Source organism: Pholis gunnellus (assembly GCF_910591455.1).
Source record: "Pholis gunnellus genome assembly, chromosome: 11".
In the NCBI taxonomy this organism is placed as follows: Eukaryota; Metazoa; Chordata; class Actinopteri; order Perciformes; family Pholidae; genus Pholis; species Pholis gunnellus.
Window position 1 is genome coordinate 21,749,743 of NC_136538.1, and position 21,525 is coordinate 21,771,267.

General features: G+C 43.6%; 1 protein-coding gene across 1 annotated transcript in view; it reads right to left on the minus strand.

Moving 5' to 3' along the window:
• Window positions 1-704: 704 nt before the first annotated feature.
• The window catches only part of kcnq5a (potassium voltage-gated channel, KQT-like subfamily, member 5a), a gene marked incomplete at both ends in the record, with an annotated part of 70,393 nt that continues 49,572 nt past the window's right edge, over window positions 705-21,525 (minus strand). Inside the window, 10 exons of the mRNA XM_079168406.1 lie at window positions 705-1,760; window positions 2,475-2,601; window positions 6,676-6,807; window positions 9,725-9,833; window positions 10,317-10,558; window positions 15,312-15,338; window positions 16,140-16,234; window positions 19,640-19,735; window positions 19,920-20,030; window positions 21,474-21,525. The exon at window positions 21,474-21,525 is cut by the window's right edge and continues 74 nt beyond it. Coding sequence (XP_079024532.1) covers window positions 705-1,760; window positions 2,475-2,601; window positions 6,676-6,807; window positions 9,725-9,833; window positions 10,317-10,558; window positions 15,312-15,338; window positions 16,140-16,234; window positions 19,640-19,735; window positions 19,920-20,030; window positions 21,474-21,525 — 2,047 coding nt within the window. The remainder of the gene's footprint in view (window positions 1,761-2,474; window positions 2,602-6,675; window positions 6,808-9,724; window positions 9,834-10,316; window positions 10,559-15,311; window positions 15,339-16,139; window positions 16,235-19,639; window positions 19,736-19,919; window positions 20,031-21,473) is intronic.

The following is a 21,525-nucleotide window of genomic DNA, read 5'->3' on the forward strand; positions in this document are numbered from 1 at the left end:
ACATTCTTGTAACTTGCACCTTTGTTTTGGCTGTGAGACAATCAAACAGTATTTATTCACTCAAGTACTCGTCAAGGTGTTCTTTCATTTATACCACGAACACGCCTGCTTGTTTCTGCCCAAACTGGCTTCTTTGGTTTGGGTTTTATGTTCAGACGTAATAAGTTGGACTAAACTATTTTAAAAAGAAAGTTAACATCAGTTTGTTTTTTTGGTGAATCAAATTATTTGATTTGCTTCTAGGCTCAGAAATCACAGTTAACCTTCCGTGTTATTTATGATAAATTTGATCTATTTTTATTATTATATGATTAATATATGATCGATGTGAAACAAACTTTTTTTGTCGGCAAAAATCCAATAACATCAAAGCAATTACTCTTAAATGAAGGTTTCTTTTGTATTTGTGTTTTTTGCCTATTCTGTTTTAGGTGAAAATGCCCACTTTCATGCATACTTTTCATACGTCCCTATACTTTATGGTAATTTCAGGACCCTGTACAAAGTATAAAACATTATACAATCTGCATGAAAAGTGGACACAATCATGTTGGACAAAATATAAAAACATCGTATGTCCATGTATGAGGCATTGACTGGACACACGCAAAATAATCTGTATAGTGTCCGGTAGAAATACTGTAAAAGTGGTTTCCCCAACAATGATGTGTACATACAGTATGCAAACGTGTGTGTGTGTGTGGTTATGCCAGCTGTATGTGTGGGGGCTGACTGAGAAACTCTGCGTTTCCCTTGGGGTGAGGAGCAGACTCCCCCGCAGTCTGTAAGAGGTCTGAGGGGCTGCTGTCGGGTCCCTGTGACAGGAAGTTGAAATGTTCTCCCTCCGGCTCCAGCTTGCACTTCCTAATGAAGAGTTCTGTCCCGTCCCAGTCGCTGAGGTCACCGTGGGCGTTGCCACGTTTGCTACCGTTGCCGCCGCCGCTGTTGTTGAGGCCGGTGGCGTGGTTGATCAAAGGCTGGCTGAGGTTGTGCACGGAGAGGGACTTCCCGAGGCCTCCTCCCCAGTCTGAAGAGCTCTCGTCCGGGCTGGACGAGAGCAGCAGCAGGGGGTTGACCTCCAGGCTCATGTGCCTCCTCCAGACCCCCTCAGATTTCAAGCCAGTCTTCTCCCGCAGCAGCACCCCTCTCTGGGCGGGGCCCGCCTCGCCGTCCGCTTCCTGGTCGGCATCCAGACCGGATCCCACAACAACAGAGGGGCCCAGGCTCCCCTCAGCTCGCACATCATCTGGGACGGGCTCAGCGGAGCATCGGAGGTGGGACGGGTGCACCACGGGGGGCAGCCGCAGGGTGAAACCACCCGTCGAGGGAGGCGGGGGTGGCAGGTCGGGGAAGTGTGCTCTTTTGGAGGTACAATTGGGGGTGACCAAGGTCGGGTAGGGGCTGTCGGGAGGCAGCAGCGGTGACGGGGAGAGCGAGGCCGTGGACGGGGGGTAGGATGGAGGTGCCGAGTCGGGGGGGCAGTCGTCGTCGACGGGTGCCAGGATGAGACGCAGGCCTCTGTGGTTGGTGCCGAGAGAACGGTGTATTCCCCCGTTGCCGTCTCCGCCGCCGCCGCCGCCGCCCACCGGATCCCCTCCATCCCTGATGATGGAGGTCTGGTAGTCAGAGTGGTGGTGCTGGTGGTGGTTGTCCAGCTCGAACAGGGGCAGGGAGGAGAGGGTGAGCCCCGTGGGGCCTTTCTGCAGGACTTGACGATAAACGTCCAGCAAAGAGTCCAACTTTGATTCAATGGAAGTCACCTGGGAACAGAGTAAGAGAGGGACAGACAGACAGAGACAGAGAGGGAAGCTTAAAGGGCTGCAAAGCAATTCTATTGAATTTTATATTGACAGATCCGTGGTGTTTCCACACGTTGGTCTCATCCAGCATTCGCAGCTATACCTACGAAAATTCATAATTCGTAGATATCCCATGAAATATTTCTGTTATCCACATAATCATAAACGAGGAAGTGCAAAGACTGCAGAAGCCCACACTAGAAGTCAATGTTGATTTATTTGTCACATAACTTGTGTACTTCAGTAACAGCACTTCTGTAGTTATTCTAACCCAAACCAGATCTTCTTCTCAACTAGTTCTGTTGTCTAAACCTAACTAAGTAGTTATGTTGCATCAACCTAACGAAGTTGTTTCCTGTGAAGACAGAAGTTTATTTTGGATTCATGTAACGAGCAGAAATTGACACGTGTTGCTGGACTTTCGTAGGAAAACGCACAAAATATGAGGAGCAACTTTTTCGCAGGATATCAAACAAACAATGAAGATACGTTGGTTTTCAAAACAGAAGTCAGACCAGAAAGTGAATTTGGGAATCTCAGTACCAGGAAAAAGTAATCCCTGAGTCAAAAGCTTCAAATCAGATCCACGCAGATCTACCATCCACATTATAGGACGATCACATCTCACATAAAGGACAGTGCTGATGTTTTTGGGGGGTTTTCTTCTAAACTCACCTGTCTCTCCACCTTACACACACGGCCCAGCATGCTCATGCCCTCCAGAGAATCTCCATCTGGGTGCAGTTTGTCCCTCATCTTCTTATCCACAGGAATCTGGCCTTTTCCCAGAATCTGATCCACCCTGACACACACACACAAACACACACATACTGGTGTTAATATATTTAAAAATAATGATCTTGTAATAAAAGTAGGCGCCCAAGCTTCATCTCAGGTTATCCCAAGTGAGGAAACACAACCTAAAGCGCCAGCAGGATGTTAAGATTAGAGTTAGTAAAACACACACACAGGCTGTATCAGTGTCCTCCTTTAAAATACCCTTTAACTCCAAAAGTGTCAACGAAACACAGCATCTTCAGACTGGGTTCCATGTAATTTGCATGGGTTTCACAAAAGAAACCAACATGCAACAAAAACAAAAATCTCATTTTCACACGTCACAAAGGAAAAAAGAGTAAAAGCGTCAAAATCAAGTTCACGAACATAGAACGTTCAAAGCAAACCTCGCTCTGTGGCTGCTGGGTTCAAACTTGGTATCTTAAGCTTGACAATGCTTTTTTTTTTTAAATTCAAATAAAATTCATCAGCCACATCAGTTACAAGAGGTGTGTTTAAGTCCATCCCCATTTATTGTTTATTTCACTTTCTATTCCAGTACAAACATATAATTGTTTCCTTATGTGAGATGCTTACATTACCAGTTAATCTGTAGTGTTGTTCTTTGTTCTTTTGACACTGTAATAATGTTGAATTAGTGTTAAAGTTAATAACGTTTATACAGTATCTCTAACATGCATTGATCTACGGGACGCAAATGATTTTTGTTTTATCTACAACAAAAACACATGAATTAATTAGGAAAACACTGAGCTGCACACAGGTTAGCAACATTCACACACACACACACACACACACACACACACACACACACACACACACACACACACACACACACACACACACACACACACACACACACACACACACACACACACACACACATGTTCTGGATGGGATCTAATGTAGCCACAGGGATGTTTTGGGGCTTGTTTGTGTATAAACGTTAGTACACATTTACATTGTCTGTGTGTCAGACCTGGTTAATTAAAACCTCACCAAATGGCTGGAGTTACAGGTACAGGAGTTAGAATACACTTTAAACACTTCAGCATGCTTTTTGTGACGAATGCAAACTCCAACCACCTGTTGTCAGGGGAGAGTTAATACAAGCGGTCTGTTGGCGACGGTTCAGACAGACAGACACTTCTTTGGGGGAGACAGCAAAATCGCTAATGCTCCTCACCACAGAGGGGGGGGGGGGGGGGGGGGGGGGGCAACTAAAGGGATTCTACTGTAGGAAACACTTAAATTAAGTTAAATTTAAAAAAGTAACCCTGAGACAGGGAGCTTCTTCCTGTGGTTGCTGTAATAATATTGCAGCGCAGGAGAGGACATGTTCCTGGGTCGGCTACTCAGGCTGGGACCAGAGCCGGCTGCACTGGCCAGTCTGGAGACAGGAGAAAGACCAGGTCAGATAACATCTCTCTCTCTCAAACACACTACAGCAGGAGGCTCCGGCGCACAAACGACCACAATCTAGTCTTATATGCAGTGACAAAGGCCTGTAGATAAACACAGAGGATGAGCAAAAGTAGGCTAAAGGATGTCAGATATCAGGCTTTATGAAGGCTCTGTAGAGTCAGGGTTTGGTTTGTCCATTCTGGGCTTCTGTAGAAACATGGACTCCGTGAAGAGGACCTGCTCCCTAAGTAGATATGAAGGGCTAAGCTAACGACAACACAGCGATTCTTAGTTTCAATGATTATACACTAATGAAAACATACTTATGAATATTTAAACACTGTGCCTTTCAAAGGTAGAGTTGGTAATCTTCTTCAAAAACATTTTCTTTCAAATATTTTTGTAGAAATTCTCTTTACAGCCTGACAGCAATCAATGAATCAAATCACTCTGACGAAAGAAAGAAGAAGAGAATCTGGTAGCGCAGGACTGTAATAAGCCCGTCCAAACATGTCATTCAGCCAGAAAGGTTCCATCTTAACAGCCGTGAGAGCTAACAGCAGCCATGTTGGTTGTTTACGTTCATCACGAGTCTCTTTGGAGGGAAACCTGAAGAGACGGACTGTCAGTGTTGAATAGTTTACAACTTTCTCACGAGTTTTAGCAACTTCTGTAGCTAATGATGTTGGCTACTTTCATTGGTTTTTTTTAGGTTGGATGATTTTGAAAATGTAGCGTACTGTTGCTAGTTTCTCAAGATTACCTAGCCTAGCTTTAAAGATTGTTTAACTTACATCACCCAATGCATGGTCAAGATGTTCACTCTGTGTGTATCTACAGCCTTTAAACAAGCACTATTATTCAGCAGGAGCTCGACTGACCTCCGGCACGTCTATTCATTCAGAACAACTAAATACGAACTTTCTCTGAAGTTTGGACATGTTAAAAGCCCCAATCCATAACCGCACTATAGCGCCTCCTGCTGGACTAATATGGTCCAGCTTTTCTCAAATTAAGTGATTTTAAGACTTTTGATACGAGAACTGAAAGCTTCTAAATGTGGTTTGAAGCTGTATGAAGCTGGATTTTGAATGAATGAATGAGGATGAACACGTCAGATTCCGATAGATTCTGGATTTGGGGCTTTTACATGAAGACAGAATCTTCTCCACGTAGCACCGAGGAGCTCGTTTCCCCGTCTACAGTCAAGTACAGCGTGTTAGATCACAACATGTTCCAGTTGGATGAGGTCCTCAAGGAGCCCAAATCAGGACTACCACAGTTTACAGTGTGAAATAAATAAGTAAAGTGTTACTAAATACTACTCAATTAGAATGCAATGTGATGAAGGACCACTTCGCTGGCTAAGAGAATACCTTTTGGCCAATGCTTGTTTTCTTCATGTGTATCATTGAGGCTCAGACCACAGATGTTTATATAAACCTGAGATTCTTCAGTAAAACTGTGTCCATAGTCTGTTTCTGGAGCTCCTTGGTGACCTCCACAGACAGATCTGGGTCAAGCAGCCAGTTTGGTGAAGTGTGTCTCATAATTAGCATATGATTTTATGATGATTTTATCTTATGAGGTCACAGTGATCTTTGACCACCAAATGATAACCAGTTCATCCTTCGGTCCAGGTGGACGTTTGTCTCCAGGTGTTCCTGAGGTATCATGAGAATGGACGGACGGATGAACGGACGAACCCCAAAACATGGAGCCTCAAAGAGCCATACAAAGTGGACTCTAGACCGGACTCGAGACCCAGACCAGACTCGAGCACTACAGCCCGGACTGCGTCTAAAACTAAACTAAATAAACAAAAGTATTTCCAACCTTTACGGTCTGTTCATGACGACGCACTGAATTTTCATTGTGATGCCAAACACGTGTGAATGCATGGCTGCTTGACCCAGGTGTGACGACATCATCATAGTGTGGGTTATGTTAGAGGGGGGGGGGGGGGGGGTCAGGACGGGGTGGCTCTAACCCCGGTGCAGACTGTTTCCTCCGGGCCTGGCTGTAATATAAATGCAGGGAGGGAGAGGAAACGGTCTTGGCGCGGCTGCTGAAGGGCCTCGGAGGGGGACCCACTACAGTATCTAGTCTGGGAGAGAGAGTTGGGGGTCACAGGTGTATATATACAGTACACACACACACACACACACACACACACACACACACACACACACACACACATAGTGGGTATAAAAGACACAGCTGGAAGTGAGATCAAGGTTTGATTCAAGGCCTCTTTACTGAGTGATAACCTCTAAAGGACTCAGAGGAACATTAGCAGCAACATCCACGTCCTGAATGTAAGTCCATGAATAACACATCTCATCAAACTCCTGAGACCTCACACTTTTTGTTTGATATGCTTTTTTTAATTTCTCCTAGCTATTTGGGATGAGTAGGTGACCTGAAAACAAAATCAGGAAGTAGTTTTCACAAAGAAAATGTGTTTATCTTAATGCCTAAAGACGGCTGTGCAAAACCAAGATGGCAAATAATAAAGATAACGTATCTCATTCAGTCAGTTTCAAAATTAAGACAAATGAACAGATTTAAAATAGTAAACATGAGGACGCGAGCAGAAGATGAACATTTCCAGAATGAGGATGATGATTTTTTAAAAGGCAGTTCTGTGATATTTTGTGATTTAAGTCCTGACCTCGTCTGAAGGCTCTTGATGCGACAGAGCATGTCCAGGTGTCCTGCAGAGTACTGCTCTATCACATCCTTCACATCGTACGGACGCAACGTCTCCTTGAACTTCTTTTTCGCCACGTGGAACTTCATGATCCTGCACACAAACACAAACACAAACACACAGGAAGCAAAGACAACGCTGAAGTTAGTAACGTAAAGAGAAGTCAGGGTGTGATCACTACGACCAGCCACCAGATGGCAGCAGCAGCTTTAGGACCATCCCTGGCATCACTCGTTTAATCCGTCTTTGGAGTGCAATAATGAAAACATTAATAAAATCTCAGTTACCTAAAGGAGCATCTAACGGGAAACCGAGGTTCCCTGGATTCTCTTGACTTAGAAACGTGAGCGTGTGATCTTCTATCTCCTGTATCTAGTGAGCAGAGCCTCTGCTGGGTGGATAATATTGATGCAGGTAAGGAGATCCTCCTCGGTGGTTTCTGATTTTCTCCAGTTGCCCTGTTTTTTTTTCTCGCTGTCTAAATGGAAACAATGGTGACAGATGACCCTCTGTAATAACAGTCCGGAGAGGGTGGGGGGTGGGTACAACCCGACACCCGACACCCTGGGAAAGCCCGGAGCTCCGGCTGCCCATGGAGGAGGCTGCTGGGTGGGACAGAGAAACGGGGGCGCTGGTGGTGTAGAAGGAGGGGTTTGAAAGAACTCACTAGAAAACTAAATAAAGTCTTATCTTTCTAAACCGGCACATATGAACACATTTCAGAACAAGGGAAAAAAAAATGCTTCCTTGATTTGATTTGTGACTCCAGAAAGATTCCACTGGAAATGATTACACAACTGGAACTCTCTCTGAAAATGACACAAAAACTACAAACTTAAATTTAACGACAGTAAAACGGCATCACTGAGGAAATATAAATATATAAATGAATCGCTTAGTAGCAGATGTGCAAATGTCTATTGTTAGTTTTTTTTGTGCAGATGGGACGGATTATTTATAGAAAAGATTCTGTCGTCCATATGGGCAACGTCTGCATGAGTGTTGTGAATATTATGAAAAGTTTAAATACCATATATGAGTCTCTTTGATCGTCTATGTGGAGTGAATATGCTCAAACTTACGGTTGGATAAATAAGAGACCGATTAAAAAAAGTGTGATCAGAGTGAGTAATACTGAAATATTAAATCTTAACAGACGGACTCAGACGCTCGTGACATTAACGGATGAGGATCAGTCGAGGTCTTTCCTCTTGATTTACAGTTTGCTCTAAATGCTTTTTCTTCTCGACAAAGAGGAGAATCCAGCCAAACATCTGTCGCTGTATAACATGCGAATGGTCGAATGTAAAGAGCATAAAACCAGGAGAGCATCTTATTAATCTAAAGAACTTCACAGCGATCATATTTGAACCAGGAGTGAAATCCTGCTTTATTGAGAGGTGAAAAATTGAATCTTTTTATTTTTTAACAATAATTTATTTTTTGAAGAGGGTGAGAAGAAGAGGTGGAATGAGAGAATCAGTTGGCGCCAGTTGGATAAACATTCGCTTTACAGGGTGCCGGTGTAAGAGATCAGGGTCACACACACACACACACACACACACACACACACACACAACCAATCAAAACCCGCCTCAGGCAAACCCTAAAACCCGGCAGTAGGTCCCATAGATTCAGAGGGAAAGATGGAGATAAAAAAACAAGAACAAAATAGAGAATTCAGCTTTAACAAAAAAAAGGCTTTGCTTGAGGGAACCGAACATCGTGTGAACTCATCGGAGAACGTCTGTTTTTACCCTCTAGAATAACATGTATAGCGGAGGGAATACATGTTGGCTCCTGACGATGGAACCCTTCTGTTGGCTGCTGGTATTCACTCACACACTGGTTGGATTCATATTCAGTCAATGAAGTCTTGCACACTGAGTCATTCTAGAACTTTTTCGATCGATACGCTTCACAAACAGCCGACTAAGAAAGACGGCGGTCTACGAATCAATGAACGTGACGTGACTTTATAACGAGAGCGACGACAGAGGAGATTCTACTAACGCATGAGATCGACAAAGCAGCCAATCAGGAAAAAGGAGGAGGCGGTTCAGTGACATCACCGATTGACGGGAAACTGTCCAGCTCAGTGAGCTGTTACTGTGGTCATCTTTATCAGAGCAAACCACACGACAAGCTCCGGTTCTATCGAGAGAAGCCGATGCTTCGTGTGTTAAAGCTGCATTCTCTCTAATGTCCACCAGGGGGCGACTCCTCTGGTTGTATAGAAGTCTATGAGAAAATGACTAAATGACAACGTCCAGTCTTATAAACAGTCTGTGGTTCAAACAAGCCGACTCCAATGTGAACCTCTCTTATAAAGAGTGAGACGATCCACACATGAGTCAGGATGGACGGCTCGAACTAAAAGACTTTCATTCAGGGGAAAGCATGTTTTCTTTAAACAATCGCCCAAACTACACTGTCACAGCCAAAACAAAGCTTATAATTCTGATATTTTGTTAAAAAAAAATGTATTCTACGTGTGTCATTTGAAATCTTGCAAAAAATAAACCGTTTGCTCAAACCAGATTCTGTAAAGAACATTAGATTATACGCTTTTCAGTGCAACTATGAAGCCACGATTGATTCACCTCAGATGACAAAAACTCTGTGAAACTTTGACTGAACTGCTGCTGAACACAGAGCTCAATGTATAAATAACACATGGAGCCTCCATTTCTTTCCAACATTGGTAACACTTGGAATCATGTTTGATAGATTCCAATGTTTTCCAATTTAAAAAAAATCAATTATCAAAGAAATTCAACATTTTATGATTTATGTCATTATATGATTGTTCTGTTTCCATAGAGGTGCAGGACTTGCAGAGGGTTTGGTGTTCAGAGGGTTAATAATTTGAATGCAAGCCTTTTTCACAGCAGTGAAACCACTTCACCTCAAACATTTCTAGGACTCTCATGATTTGAAGATGCTTTTAGATAACAGCATCAGCTAAAAAAGACACGAAACGTAAAGTGACACCGGTGCAGCGTCTCACCTGACGGCCCTGATGACGGCCTTGAGCGGAGCCGACAGATCCTCCACCGTGACGTCACAGTGGCAGCCTCTCTCGTCAAAGGAGTCCTCCGTGGTCATCCCTGCGTCCACTGAGTCAGACACACCGCCATCAATACAACTTTAGCCCCAATGCAAACTCATTCCCACCCATTGAAAACTCATAAAACACTTTCTGCTGCGTTGGTCTCCAAGAATGTTTCAAACTGACGCTATCCTGGCTCTTGGGAGGTGAATATTTATGCCCTGCTTGGACGGGATCTTTAAGAACGGGCAGCGTTTCTACCAGCTCAGCTATGTGAGGTGAGAGAAGAGGGTTCATATAGATAATATATTATCAGGAGAGACACAGACACAGCACAAAAAGAGGAAGAGGAGGAGAAAAAAGCATTGGAGGGGAAAGATGTAAAGCGAGTGAATCGTGATGAAGTGCATATAAGTAAATGATTGGAGGGAATAAGAGGAGACACAGAGATGCTATTAAAACATTGTTTGGGACCTCCACTAGAATGAGAAATGAGTTTTTAAATGACGGAGGGTTCATCTGTAAGATGTTGTGTCGGTCGCTCTCTCACCATCTGGGATGGCGGTGCGGGTCTGGCTCTTCAGCCTCAGCGACGGCCTGAACCGGGTCCGGTCGTTGAAGCTCCAGCTCTTCTGCACTTTGGCCGGACTCCCGCCCATCAGGTCGCCGCCGCCCGCCACCTCGTTGCCGGGGGAAGAGCGCTGGCGGTCGTTGACGGACGTCTGCCTGCTCTTCATGCTCTGACCGCGAGGACTCGCCATCCGGACCCGCTCCTTAAAACTCAACTTCTGGCTGCAGGGGGAGGTTAGCCGAGAAAAGAGAGAGAGAGAGAGAGAGAGAGAGAGAGAGAGAGAGAGAGAGAGAGAGAGAGAAGGACGATTCAAAGAAGCAAAGAGAGAGATTTGGGATGAAAAGAGAGATGGCGGTGAAGAAAGGTGAAGTTCAGGATGAAGTTGATGGAGAAAGAAGAGGTCAAGGGTTGATAGAGAGACACAAGGAAAGAGAGAGGGAGAGAAGAAAGGGAGGCTGTCAACACATATTTCCACCTCAGAGAGTGATTTGAGAGACATGAGGCAACGTTCTGTCTTTTCCCTTCAGCCCAAATATCATCCATCCAGCTGACATGCCACCAGAACACAGCCAGACGGGTCGCCGAGCCTCCTGAGCATAAAACCCTCACATCCTGGATCCTCAACACAAAACCGGGCTGATGATCTAATCATGTATTCGCTTTATTAAAAACAGAGTTAATGAGATTCTTGGAGGCGATACGTGAAAGCACGGTAACATTTAATTAATACGAGATCAACAAATTGATTTTGCGACTACGATGAACAAATGAGAGCATCGCTGAGAGAAGCCTCTACGCCGTCTTTCCTTCATTACATGTTGATTTTGGGAAACGTTGGAGTTCTAAACGTTCTAAAAAAGCGAAATCTTTCAGAGATTGTGAAGCCAAATAACTTCCAGCATGTTGATCTACGTTTACTTGTACTCATTTTTTACAACTGACGGGAGATTAGACTCTAAAAAAACCCTGAAAAAGAACAAACTTCTGGCATCAAAAATGTAAAAATCGATGGTTGTTCACAAAGAATATGAATGAAACTAAAGACCGGACTCAAAACACTTTCTGGAAAATATAAAATAAAAGAAGAATTTTATTTTTACTCATTACTCTGAGTTTACGTTCTGTGAGACCTCTTACTGAGAAAGTGGAACATTTTACTTTTAGTGAATCAAACTGAACGTAACGGTGTTTTATCAGACAGTTTAAATCTGCAAAACACAAACATCTATTTTCATCTCACTTGTTCACTGTAGTGACACCGGTGTGATATATTTATGGTTAAAAAAGCTACGTATAGTAACTTTAAAATACAATAAAGTTTAAAAAACTATCATATTACAATAAAATCATATGAACTTTATAATCCACAGCAGCCACTGTGAAGAAAACAGTGATGTTTAAATCTTCACAGGGTTGGTGGTGGATGCAGAAAGTCCTCCATCAATGAGACTCACTGCAGGAAACTACAACGTCTCTGAGTCAAATAGACCAGCATGCAATGCAGCAGACCGATGAGTGAGAGATGCAGGGTTCCAACACATTGAACATGCTACAATTCCAAAGCTCAGTGTCTCACTGCCGTGATCTCCCAAAGCTAGACCTGAGCAATCTCTTCCTTCCTTCCGCAGACCCGTCACGCTTACTGCGTCTACAACCTCGCAGCATGTTCAGCCAGGCTTCACTAAATACACTAACACTGACACACATTCTTTCTTATAAACAGTGGGTGGAATATGTTAATAAGACTCTCATCTATTACCGTTCTCTCCATCTCTGATGGCTGAAAATGACTGAAAAGAGAAGTGCAGCAGTGATGCAGGGAGCATGCAGTGAAACGCTCACGTCCTGATGCTGACGTGTGTGTAGCTATCTTACTCTTTCTTTCACAGGACGAGTGGTTTATAGAACAGATATGGATGCGTTCAGTTGGACATTAAGATAAACTGGGTCCAGCCACATGTTCAGGTTTTATTTCATGAGTTTTAACAACTGATGGGAGTAGAGCCTCTGAGAGAAAATCCTCCAAAGAACCAACTTCTGGCCTCAAGAATCTAAAAATCGATGAGTTTGATAGAAACTAAAGTCCTTCACGTGGCTGGACTCAAAACTTTCTAGAAAATATTAAATAAAGGGGGATTGTATTTTTTATTGAGCCGTCTTACACAATAAAACACGTACACAAGTAACCACTTACTGAGAAAGTAGAACATTTTACCAACAGTCTTTCGTAGGCATTTTTAAATTGTAAATTAAGAAAAGATAACGGCAAGCAACATCCTATAATACCATTCTGCTTCATGGTTTCAGAATGATTGGGGCTCAACATGTTTAACTACACCGGGGAGGGAACTCTGATGCATTTCTTTCATTTATCTGAAAACAAAAACCTACTTCTTCATTGTTATCTTTTAAAACCGCGTCTACTTTTAGATACATTTTGGTGGAATTCCCCTTTAATTTGTAACAAAGTCGCGTTTGCATTCGACAGGCAGCAAGCAGCAGTCGTCTCAGACAAAGTCCTAAAGAAGAAGGGAACGAGGTGAGAAGGAAGCTTGTTTTCTCGCTCGTCCTCCATGCTATTAGTCATTCCCACAGGTCTCTGGGCAGAGAGGATGCTGGGTAGCACTGTTTAGGTACCTCCTATATTTCCGAGTGCACCTTCTGAAGAGCCTCCCTTTACTTAGGCCCTTACTGGAGGAGGGAGGAGGGAGGAGGGAGGAGGGAGGAATGGCAAGATAAAGGAGGAAGGAGATTAAAAGAGGAGTTCAGCTGAGGAAGGAGAAGAGAAATCGTCTGCTGTCAATATCGATGCAAAGTAAAATACACACAGAGAGAGAGAGAAAGGGAAGGATGGGAGTGGACAAACAGGGAGGAGCTATATATGAACATATTATATATTAATGATGTGACACACATCATAGTGTCATTAAAGCATTACTCTGAACATCTACAACCTCCACTCTTGTTTTTCCGAACACATTTGACCAAACTCTCGCCAATCGTATCCAAATCAACAAAGTGAAGTCTTTTCAACAGTGATTGTTCCCCATTTACTCACTAATTCTGCACGAAGTCCCTGAAGTGTTGCGTAAAGTCGCGGTCACCAAAATAGATGAAAGAGTCTCCAGACATCACATCAAATCTGGTGTTTTTTAAATGGAATCTGGTGCGTTCACTGCTGAGTTCGGTGTGAATGCTGTTACTCGAGTCGTATTCTGGACTAAACAGAAACTCTTTGAACAACACACACGTGTTAATGCAGCAACATTTTTAAGAAAGCTATTTTGATTTTCCCATTAAAAGGAGGAAGAGAAGTCAGGTTTAAAAAAAACACCTTTAAATGACGAGAAAATGTCAGAGAAAGAAGTCAGAGTTGCCCTTTAAAGAAAAAGCTTGAATCATTTGAAATGAACTGTACACACACACACAAACACACACACACACACACCTGCCTACACACATAACCTCCAGATTAAAGGCCCATTAGCCTTCATTTTGTGTGACCTCGCTGCCAACATCCAGCACTCGTACGCTCAGCATGATGTCCGCTGCAGCACTCTGTGGTGAGTGTTTACCACCGCCGGTGTTTACAAGTCGGCTTAAAAACGAATAAAACCACCGGCCCACTGCCGCTGAACCCGCCGCCGCCGAGCAGCCGACAGTCTGTAAAACCACTAATGACACACAGAGTCGCGTGTTCTCTCCTTTGAGAGGCTAACGTAACAAGAGAACAAAAACGCTGCTTTAAAAGTGCACGTAATTATGATTTCACACGTGTAGATTGGATTTACTGTAACAACTGTTTCTAAGAAAGGAAAGCGGAATCAAACGCAGCTCCTTTAAAACCGGGAGGGATTTCTGTGGGGGGATGAAACAAAAGCCTAATTAGATGTTGTGTTTAAGGATGAGAAGCTCGTTTGTTTGTGTGTCTGACTGAGAGCACATCTTCTCATGTGTGTGTGTGTGTGTGTGTGTGTGTGTGTGTGTGTGTGTGTGTGTGTGTGGCTGTCTTAAGTTTGAGAAGCTGCTGGCTCAATATAAGACTCCCAAATGTTGCCAAAGAAGCGCTGCACTGTAAAAAACTATACTAGCATAATTAAACTCACAAATCTCTCTCTGTCTTCTTCCCCCTTTCTCCCCCCTCTCCCCCCTTTTTTTCAACTTCGCTCCGTCTCTCCTAGACTTGTGTTTGATGAGTTATATAAATACCATCCCAATGGAAAAAGTGCGTCATGGTACAGACATGGTACAGACTCCTGTCTTTGAAGGCGGGTGCGCACACACACACACACACACCCACCCACACACACACACACACACAGAGAAGCCCATCACCCTTCCCTGTCTGGGAGTCAAGTGCAGGGAGGGAAACAGTAGTGAAAGAAAAACAGAGATGGAGACGTAAAGTGAGGAAGGAATATGAAATAAAGACGAAGGAATAGAAAGGCAGCAGGTTGTAGCTTCACAAGAGGACGACTGAAAGTTCTTCATTCAGTGATTTATATCTTCTCTCCACCTGTGAATCACTGCCTCTCCTCCTGCTTCTCTTCTATCACACTCTTAACATCATCATCACTTTGCCAGGTCATTTAAAATCAATGCCACGCGGTAAATAAACAGTCACTAAATCCATCGATGAAACCAAGTGACTAACAAATCAATACGTTGCAACCCTTTGATGGCAATCAAAGGGTTTAAACCCCTCACCATTAACTATCACCACCTTAATAAACAAATAATTAAATCATGAATTATTGATGAAGAGACCAAATCTGTTCATCTGCAATCAAACGATGAAGGAACCAAAAAAAGAAAACAGACCAAAGAAACCAGATACGATGTCACAGTTTCATTACAATTGCATCACATGGGTGTGTGTGTGTGTGTGTGTGAGTGCGTGAGAGTGTGTGTGTGTGTGTGTGTGTGTGTGTGTGTGTGTGTGTGTGTTTTGGCGGAGCTGAGAGTCCTACAAACCTGTAAGTGGTCTCTCCTTGCTCTTTCCTTCATGGGTTAGCGGGACAAAGAGAGGAGGAGACAAAGGGAGAGAAATCAGTATCCCGGGTTGATTGACAGCAGCATCATACAGACGTTTATTTTCTCACTAAATCGATGTGCGACGCGTCAAGAAGCCACAACGGAAAGTTACTTTAACACAACGGTGTTTCATTATTGTACAAGCACATGCAAGCTACGGCCATGCACAGTGAGGCTAAGCCTTAGCTGGAAGACATGGAAATCAGAAAGGATGTCTGCTGTGTGTGTGTGTGAGTGTGAGAGAGTGTGAGAGTGTGTGAGTGTGTGAGTGTGTGTGTGTGGATGTGAGTGAGTGTGTGGGTGCGAGTGTGTGGGTGTGTGTGTGTGTGTTCACTCTCCAAAAATGTAAGACAACACAAATGTTTGTGAACTAAATGCTTAAACAATTTTTTTTACTATGATTTAGCGTAAAAATAATGAAAATTGTCAATTTTCTCTAGAATTGGCTCTTACTACCATGTAAGTGTTTTCAACAATAATTATTTCTAAAACTTCCAATGTGCCGTTCAGAATGTAGAAAGGGTGTTAAAGATCGTGCACGCTAAGCAAAGCATTGCCTGGTTGGGAGGAGAAAAAAAGAGTTGAAACAACGGTTGCAACGCTGCACGACAGCGAGTCATACAGTGTAGAAGAAGAAGAAGAAGAAGAAGAAGAAGAAGAAGAAGAAGCTACACCGTTGGAGAGAAGGAGCAGATGATGGAGGGGAGACGAGAGGAAAGGGGCGGAGCGGCAGCGACCATGTTTGTAAGTCTGTAAGTTGTTACCTACTTGGCGGGGCTGCAGGTATGCAACGCCTTCAAATGAGGCTTCCAGGTAGCGATGGAAACCGAGTTCTCATCAGCAGCATAACTACGCCAGACACACTACGTGCAGAGTCGACAGGATCAATAAAATAATGATAAATGAAACAGTTAAAAACAGTTAAAAAACAAAAACAAGGGGGGAGGGAACAGATACGTTGGGGAGGAAGTGAGAAAAAGGAAGGTGAGGAAGGGAAAACAGAGAAAAAAGCAGATTAGTTTTTTGGGGGGTAGTGTTGATGCATGGTGGTGGTCGGGGGTTTTGTCGGAGGGAGGTGGGGGGGCGGTGATGGTGGTTCTGGTGGGTACATGCCTGAGGGGGGGGAGGGCGCTTTGGTAGTGATGCCAGGTGGCGCTGAGGTAAGGACGAGCACCGTCGGTGGAGTACAGACGCCAAGACGCCTGGGGGGGGGGGGGCAGAGATGTACAGGACACACACATTCAGATGTACGCGCACACACACACACACACACACACACACATAAACATGACACAGAAAGAGGGACTGAGATATACGTGAACATGTAACACTAACACAGGGAGTCTTAGGATGTAAACAGCCGGCGGCCATATTGGAAGTCCTCAGTATGGCCATTAAATCTCTTATCTGGACAATATTAAATGTAAATCCATCTTCAATGCTGAATTGAACTAGACAACACTGTTTGAAGTTTAACTGAAGGGTAAGATCCAACTCCAGCGTGTTTGTGGTCTTGATTCTATTTAAAGATAAGTAAACAGCTGGAGGTAGAGGTTAAGCCCCGCCCCCTTCTGATGGACCAACATGGGATCTTGATTCAGAAAAAAGATATGTTCAGTAGTCAACGGTGAGAGACACATTTCAGAGGGTTCTACCTAGAACCGAACGTAAAGGGTTACACCGAGAACAATCTGTGAAAGGTTCCCCTCAGAATCCCCTAGCAGAGGTTTTACAGACCACCCTTCAACGGTGTAATGGTTCCAACCAGAACCCCTTTATGGAGGTTCTATCTGGACCCTTTTCACCCTCTAAGGGTGCTAACAAGAACCCACCCAGGTGGCTCTAACAAGAACTCTTCTGTTTTCCAAAAGTTTCATCTAGAACTCACCCAGGGGGTTCTACCGAGAACCCTTTTATTGTCCAAGGGTTTCATCTAGAACCCTAAAGAGCAGGAGCTAATGTGGTGCAGCGCAACCCACAACAATCCTGGTTCACCATCACAGTTTTAGAGGGTGTGTGGGTGTAGAACCTCAGCCCTCCATTGAACCCCTTATGTCTAAGAGTGTACAGAAGTGTTCACACGTGTTTGTCGGTGAGAATGTTCTGCGTGCATTTTTTTGGGCCGCACAATAATTCACTTGGACCCAACAGAACCTCGTGGATGGCGCCGGGTGTGTTTCCGAGATTTGTGACACGACTGGAGGCCTTTAAATAAACACTTTACACCGACAGGACGGGAGTCTAACACGGGAACACAACTCTGCAGCCTGCTGCTTCGTTAAGCTACTCTAGAGACTACTTCAAAGCCTTTTGCAGATTCAATCTTTAAAAATACAGTCGGTCGGTATTATTGCCGTTTGAAGACAGACAAGAGACTCACTCACACACACACACACACACACACACACAGTGGTTCAAAGCAGGAAGAGCTGTGTGAGATGAGGGGAGTGGAGTGACGGACAGAATGTCATCAACATATTTAACACATCAAAAGCTGCTTCCAAGTTTCCTTTTACCTGTTGAGGAAAATGTTACGCGGTTGGCAGACGACAGACAGAGACCAGGTGTCTGACACGAAGCCAGAAGGACAGAAACAAGATCAACACACACACGGGACGAATTGATGTCTTGAGGATCAATTGGGCTCCGACTGGTCTTTGTCAAGCGGAGCAAAGGATCCGTAACAAAGAGGACGGACAAAACTAAATGTTTAGATTTGTTTTTCACATAAATATATTTGAAAATATACATGTCGAGACAATCAAACCTGTCTGATCTAAACCACTGATGTGGAAGTGAAACAAACGTGAACGCACCATTAACCGCTACAATATATAAACCGCTATTTCGCGAATTATGGGATATTGACAGTAAAATGTAGCATTTGTCTAGGAACCTTTTCATTCGGACACAGATGTAAGTTTGGGGAACAATTTTGTTGTTTTCACTTCCAAATGTGTAGTTTTGAAACTGCAATGTTTTGGTCTTGATTGCTCGAGTCCTCGCTAAAGATGTGTGCAACAACTGGTGCACCTGGTGCTACATCCCCACATTTCGACAATGAAGCTACTTTTTTATACTATCATAAGTGATATAAATGATGACCTGATCTAAAACAATAAGGCTCAAATTGTAGAAATTTGGATTTTCCTTAAAAGGTGCAATGTTTAGGATCTGGACAGAATTTTAGTTTAAAAACATCCCAAAAAATGAGCTAACATTATCAACAGAAGAGGTTACAGTGTTGACGTTATGTCAAAGACATCTATGTATTGTTGCAGAGGTATCTGCTTAAATTAGCATGCTAACCAGCTAGCCCCGAGGGCTTGTCAATCACGTTGAAGGTACAAGGTCTGTGTACGTTTTAATTGTTTGTTTATTGGATTAAATCCAAAGTGGCATCAGAAAAAAACAAACATGTTTTTGGAGACGACGTCACTGGGAGGAGAGCGGCCGTGATCACGGGAGAAAGACCGTGGAGTATTCTAAGATGGCGATGCTTCATTACGTCAGTCTACAAACCAGTTACAGGCCGACGCCACACGTTAAGATTAAACAGTGCGTTATTTTAACGGGCTCTCAAGACTTTCTGCAGTTTGGAGGAACTACGCTTATTCTGGCCCTGCTGTTAGTAGTTGTCTTTCTTTCTAATAACTGATGACTGTATATTTATATTGTAGAAGAGGTGAAATGCTGCCCCCAGAGGTTTTGGAGCAGGTGGCTGCATCATAAACATTGCACCTTTAGAGGACAAAAATGAATGCTTATTTGATGGAAATATCACACGGAAGGTGATGGTAGTTCATACGGTAAGGTACACACACACACACACACACAGAGAAACAGTCCACAACAGACATTTATAATTCATCAGAAGGTAATACAGCTGGTCTCGTCTACTACTATGAGTGACGGTTTGGAGGAGCGTCAGCAACAGGGACTGGTCTCCATGGAAGCGGCTCATAAAAATCCCAGCAGTGTGTGTTTGCTGTTGGACCCGAGAGCGTCAGCGACACACACACACACACTCATAACAAGTACACACTTAATGAAACCCCTTCACTCTGATAGGAGGAGAGATGGTGAAACACACACATCAAAGTGTAAAGAGTGGACGCAGAGACACACAGTGAAAAGCTGAAAGACGGTGAAAACAGACATGACAAATACACGAAAATCTGCTTTGTGTTCACACTGGTCCTCAGCTGCTGCAACAGAATTCAGTAGAGGGGAAGTGTGTGTGTCGTAGTCTGCATGTGTGTGTGTACCTGGATGAGGCTGGCAGCCGGGTTCCTCCTCTTTTCAAAGTGCTTCTGTCGATGCTGCTCCTGCACTTTCAGGGCAAAGCCTGACCCGAGGATGCCCTACGCGCACACACACACACACACACACACACACACACACACACACACACACACACACACACACACACACACACACACACACACACACAGACTTGAGTTTTAAACTTCAGCTTTCTGGAGCTGAGAGGGAATAAATGTGAGCGGTCACGGTGTTTTTATAATGTGCAGCCTGTGTTTGACTCACCGCTGGTAGAGCAAAGAAGGAGATCCCCAGCAGAGCAAAACCGGCGGATAGCAAGCGTCCCGTCCACGTCTGCGGGGTTTTGTCACCATAGCCGATGGTTGTGAGGGTGATCTGAGGGGGTCAGAGGTCAACAGTCAGGTTAGTATCAAAGATAATAGAGGTGTACTGTTGGTCTCCTTGGTCTCATTTCCTACATTTAAATTCAAAGCTTCAGATGTTTTTCTCAATAAATCTTGCACACAAGCTGGTTTCCTGCAGCTGTCCATGGCCGTGCTACATCTAGAAAATGGAAGCTTTTGTTCCTCGAACTGCTTAAAAAAAAAAGCTAAGTAACATAAAAGAGGAGAGATTATAATAAAACATGCACGCTGGCCACAATGCTTCACTTTTCGTTTACTAACCTTGATTGTCTTCCAAGTTCACACTAAAGTTCAAACCTGGATAACGAGCTCGGCGACCTTGTGAGTGTCGTGATGAATCACTGCTACTGCTTATGATTTTAGGATTTTTTCAAAACCGTTAAAAAGCATTTAGAGCCTTTTGGTGATGATGATGTGTTGAATGCTGCACTGTGTAAAGACATTGTGTTTTTATTGTTGTGGGTTTCCAAACGTTTTCTTACACGTATCTACGTGTTGCATAAACCTAACTGTTGGTTTTGTTGTCTAAACCTAACTGTTGGTTTTGTTGTCTAAACCTAACTGTTGGTGTTGTTGTCTAAACCTAACTGTTGGTGTTGTTGTCTAAACCTAACTGTTGGTGTTGTTGTCTAAACCTAACTGTTGGTGTTGTTGCATAAACCTAACTGTTGGTGTTGTTGCCTAAACCTAACTGTTGGTTTTGTTGTCTAAACCTAACTGTTGGTTTCTTAATATAATGTGTTGGTAAAGACGGTTTTCACATAAAAGAGGAAGGACTAGTACTTTTGGATATTGCAGATTGGTGCTGAGTAGCTCGTATTCTCTCTTTGTCAGCTCTCGTGTGGTGTGAGGCTGAACTTCACCTTTTCACTGAAATGATGTAACAGCTGTTAGTGTCTAACAGAAAGAAGAAGAAGCTGCAGGACCACAGAATGAGGGAACACAGTGAGTCATTCTACCGGGTCAGTCTCACCTGGCAGCAGGAGGAAATTGAATTTATCGATTGGGCCATTTCTTGTTCATGTGTTGTTTTCCAGTATTTAATGGGTTTCAGATGTAGGAGGAAACAATACAGCCAGCCAAGTGTGACGTTACAGACCTGTCCTATTGCAGGTATCATTAAGGTAAAGAAGAAGTGTAAATGGAAATATATCACTGTTGTAGTACAACAAGCATAACTCCAATAGTGTTGCTTTCTTTGATTTAGACTATGATCAAAGGGAGCGACCGTACTAAAACATCTTTAAAAAGTCCTCAAAACCCAAACATGTTAAATGGATAAGGGTGTATCTTTAGAAATGTAGACTATATATCATTTTTGGTTGACATAAAATTCATAAAAACGTGTTATTCAAAGGGCGTTTGAAAGGTGTTGAAGATGCTCAGATGTATCTGCGTTTGTGCGTTTGCTCACCGTGCCCCACCACAGAGCGTCGGCGTAGGTGGCGAACTCCTTGTTGAATTCT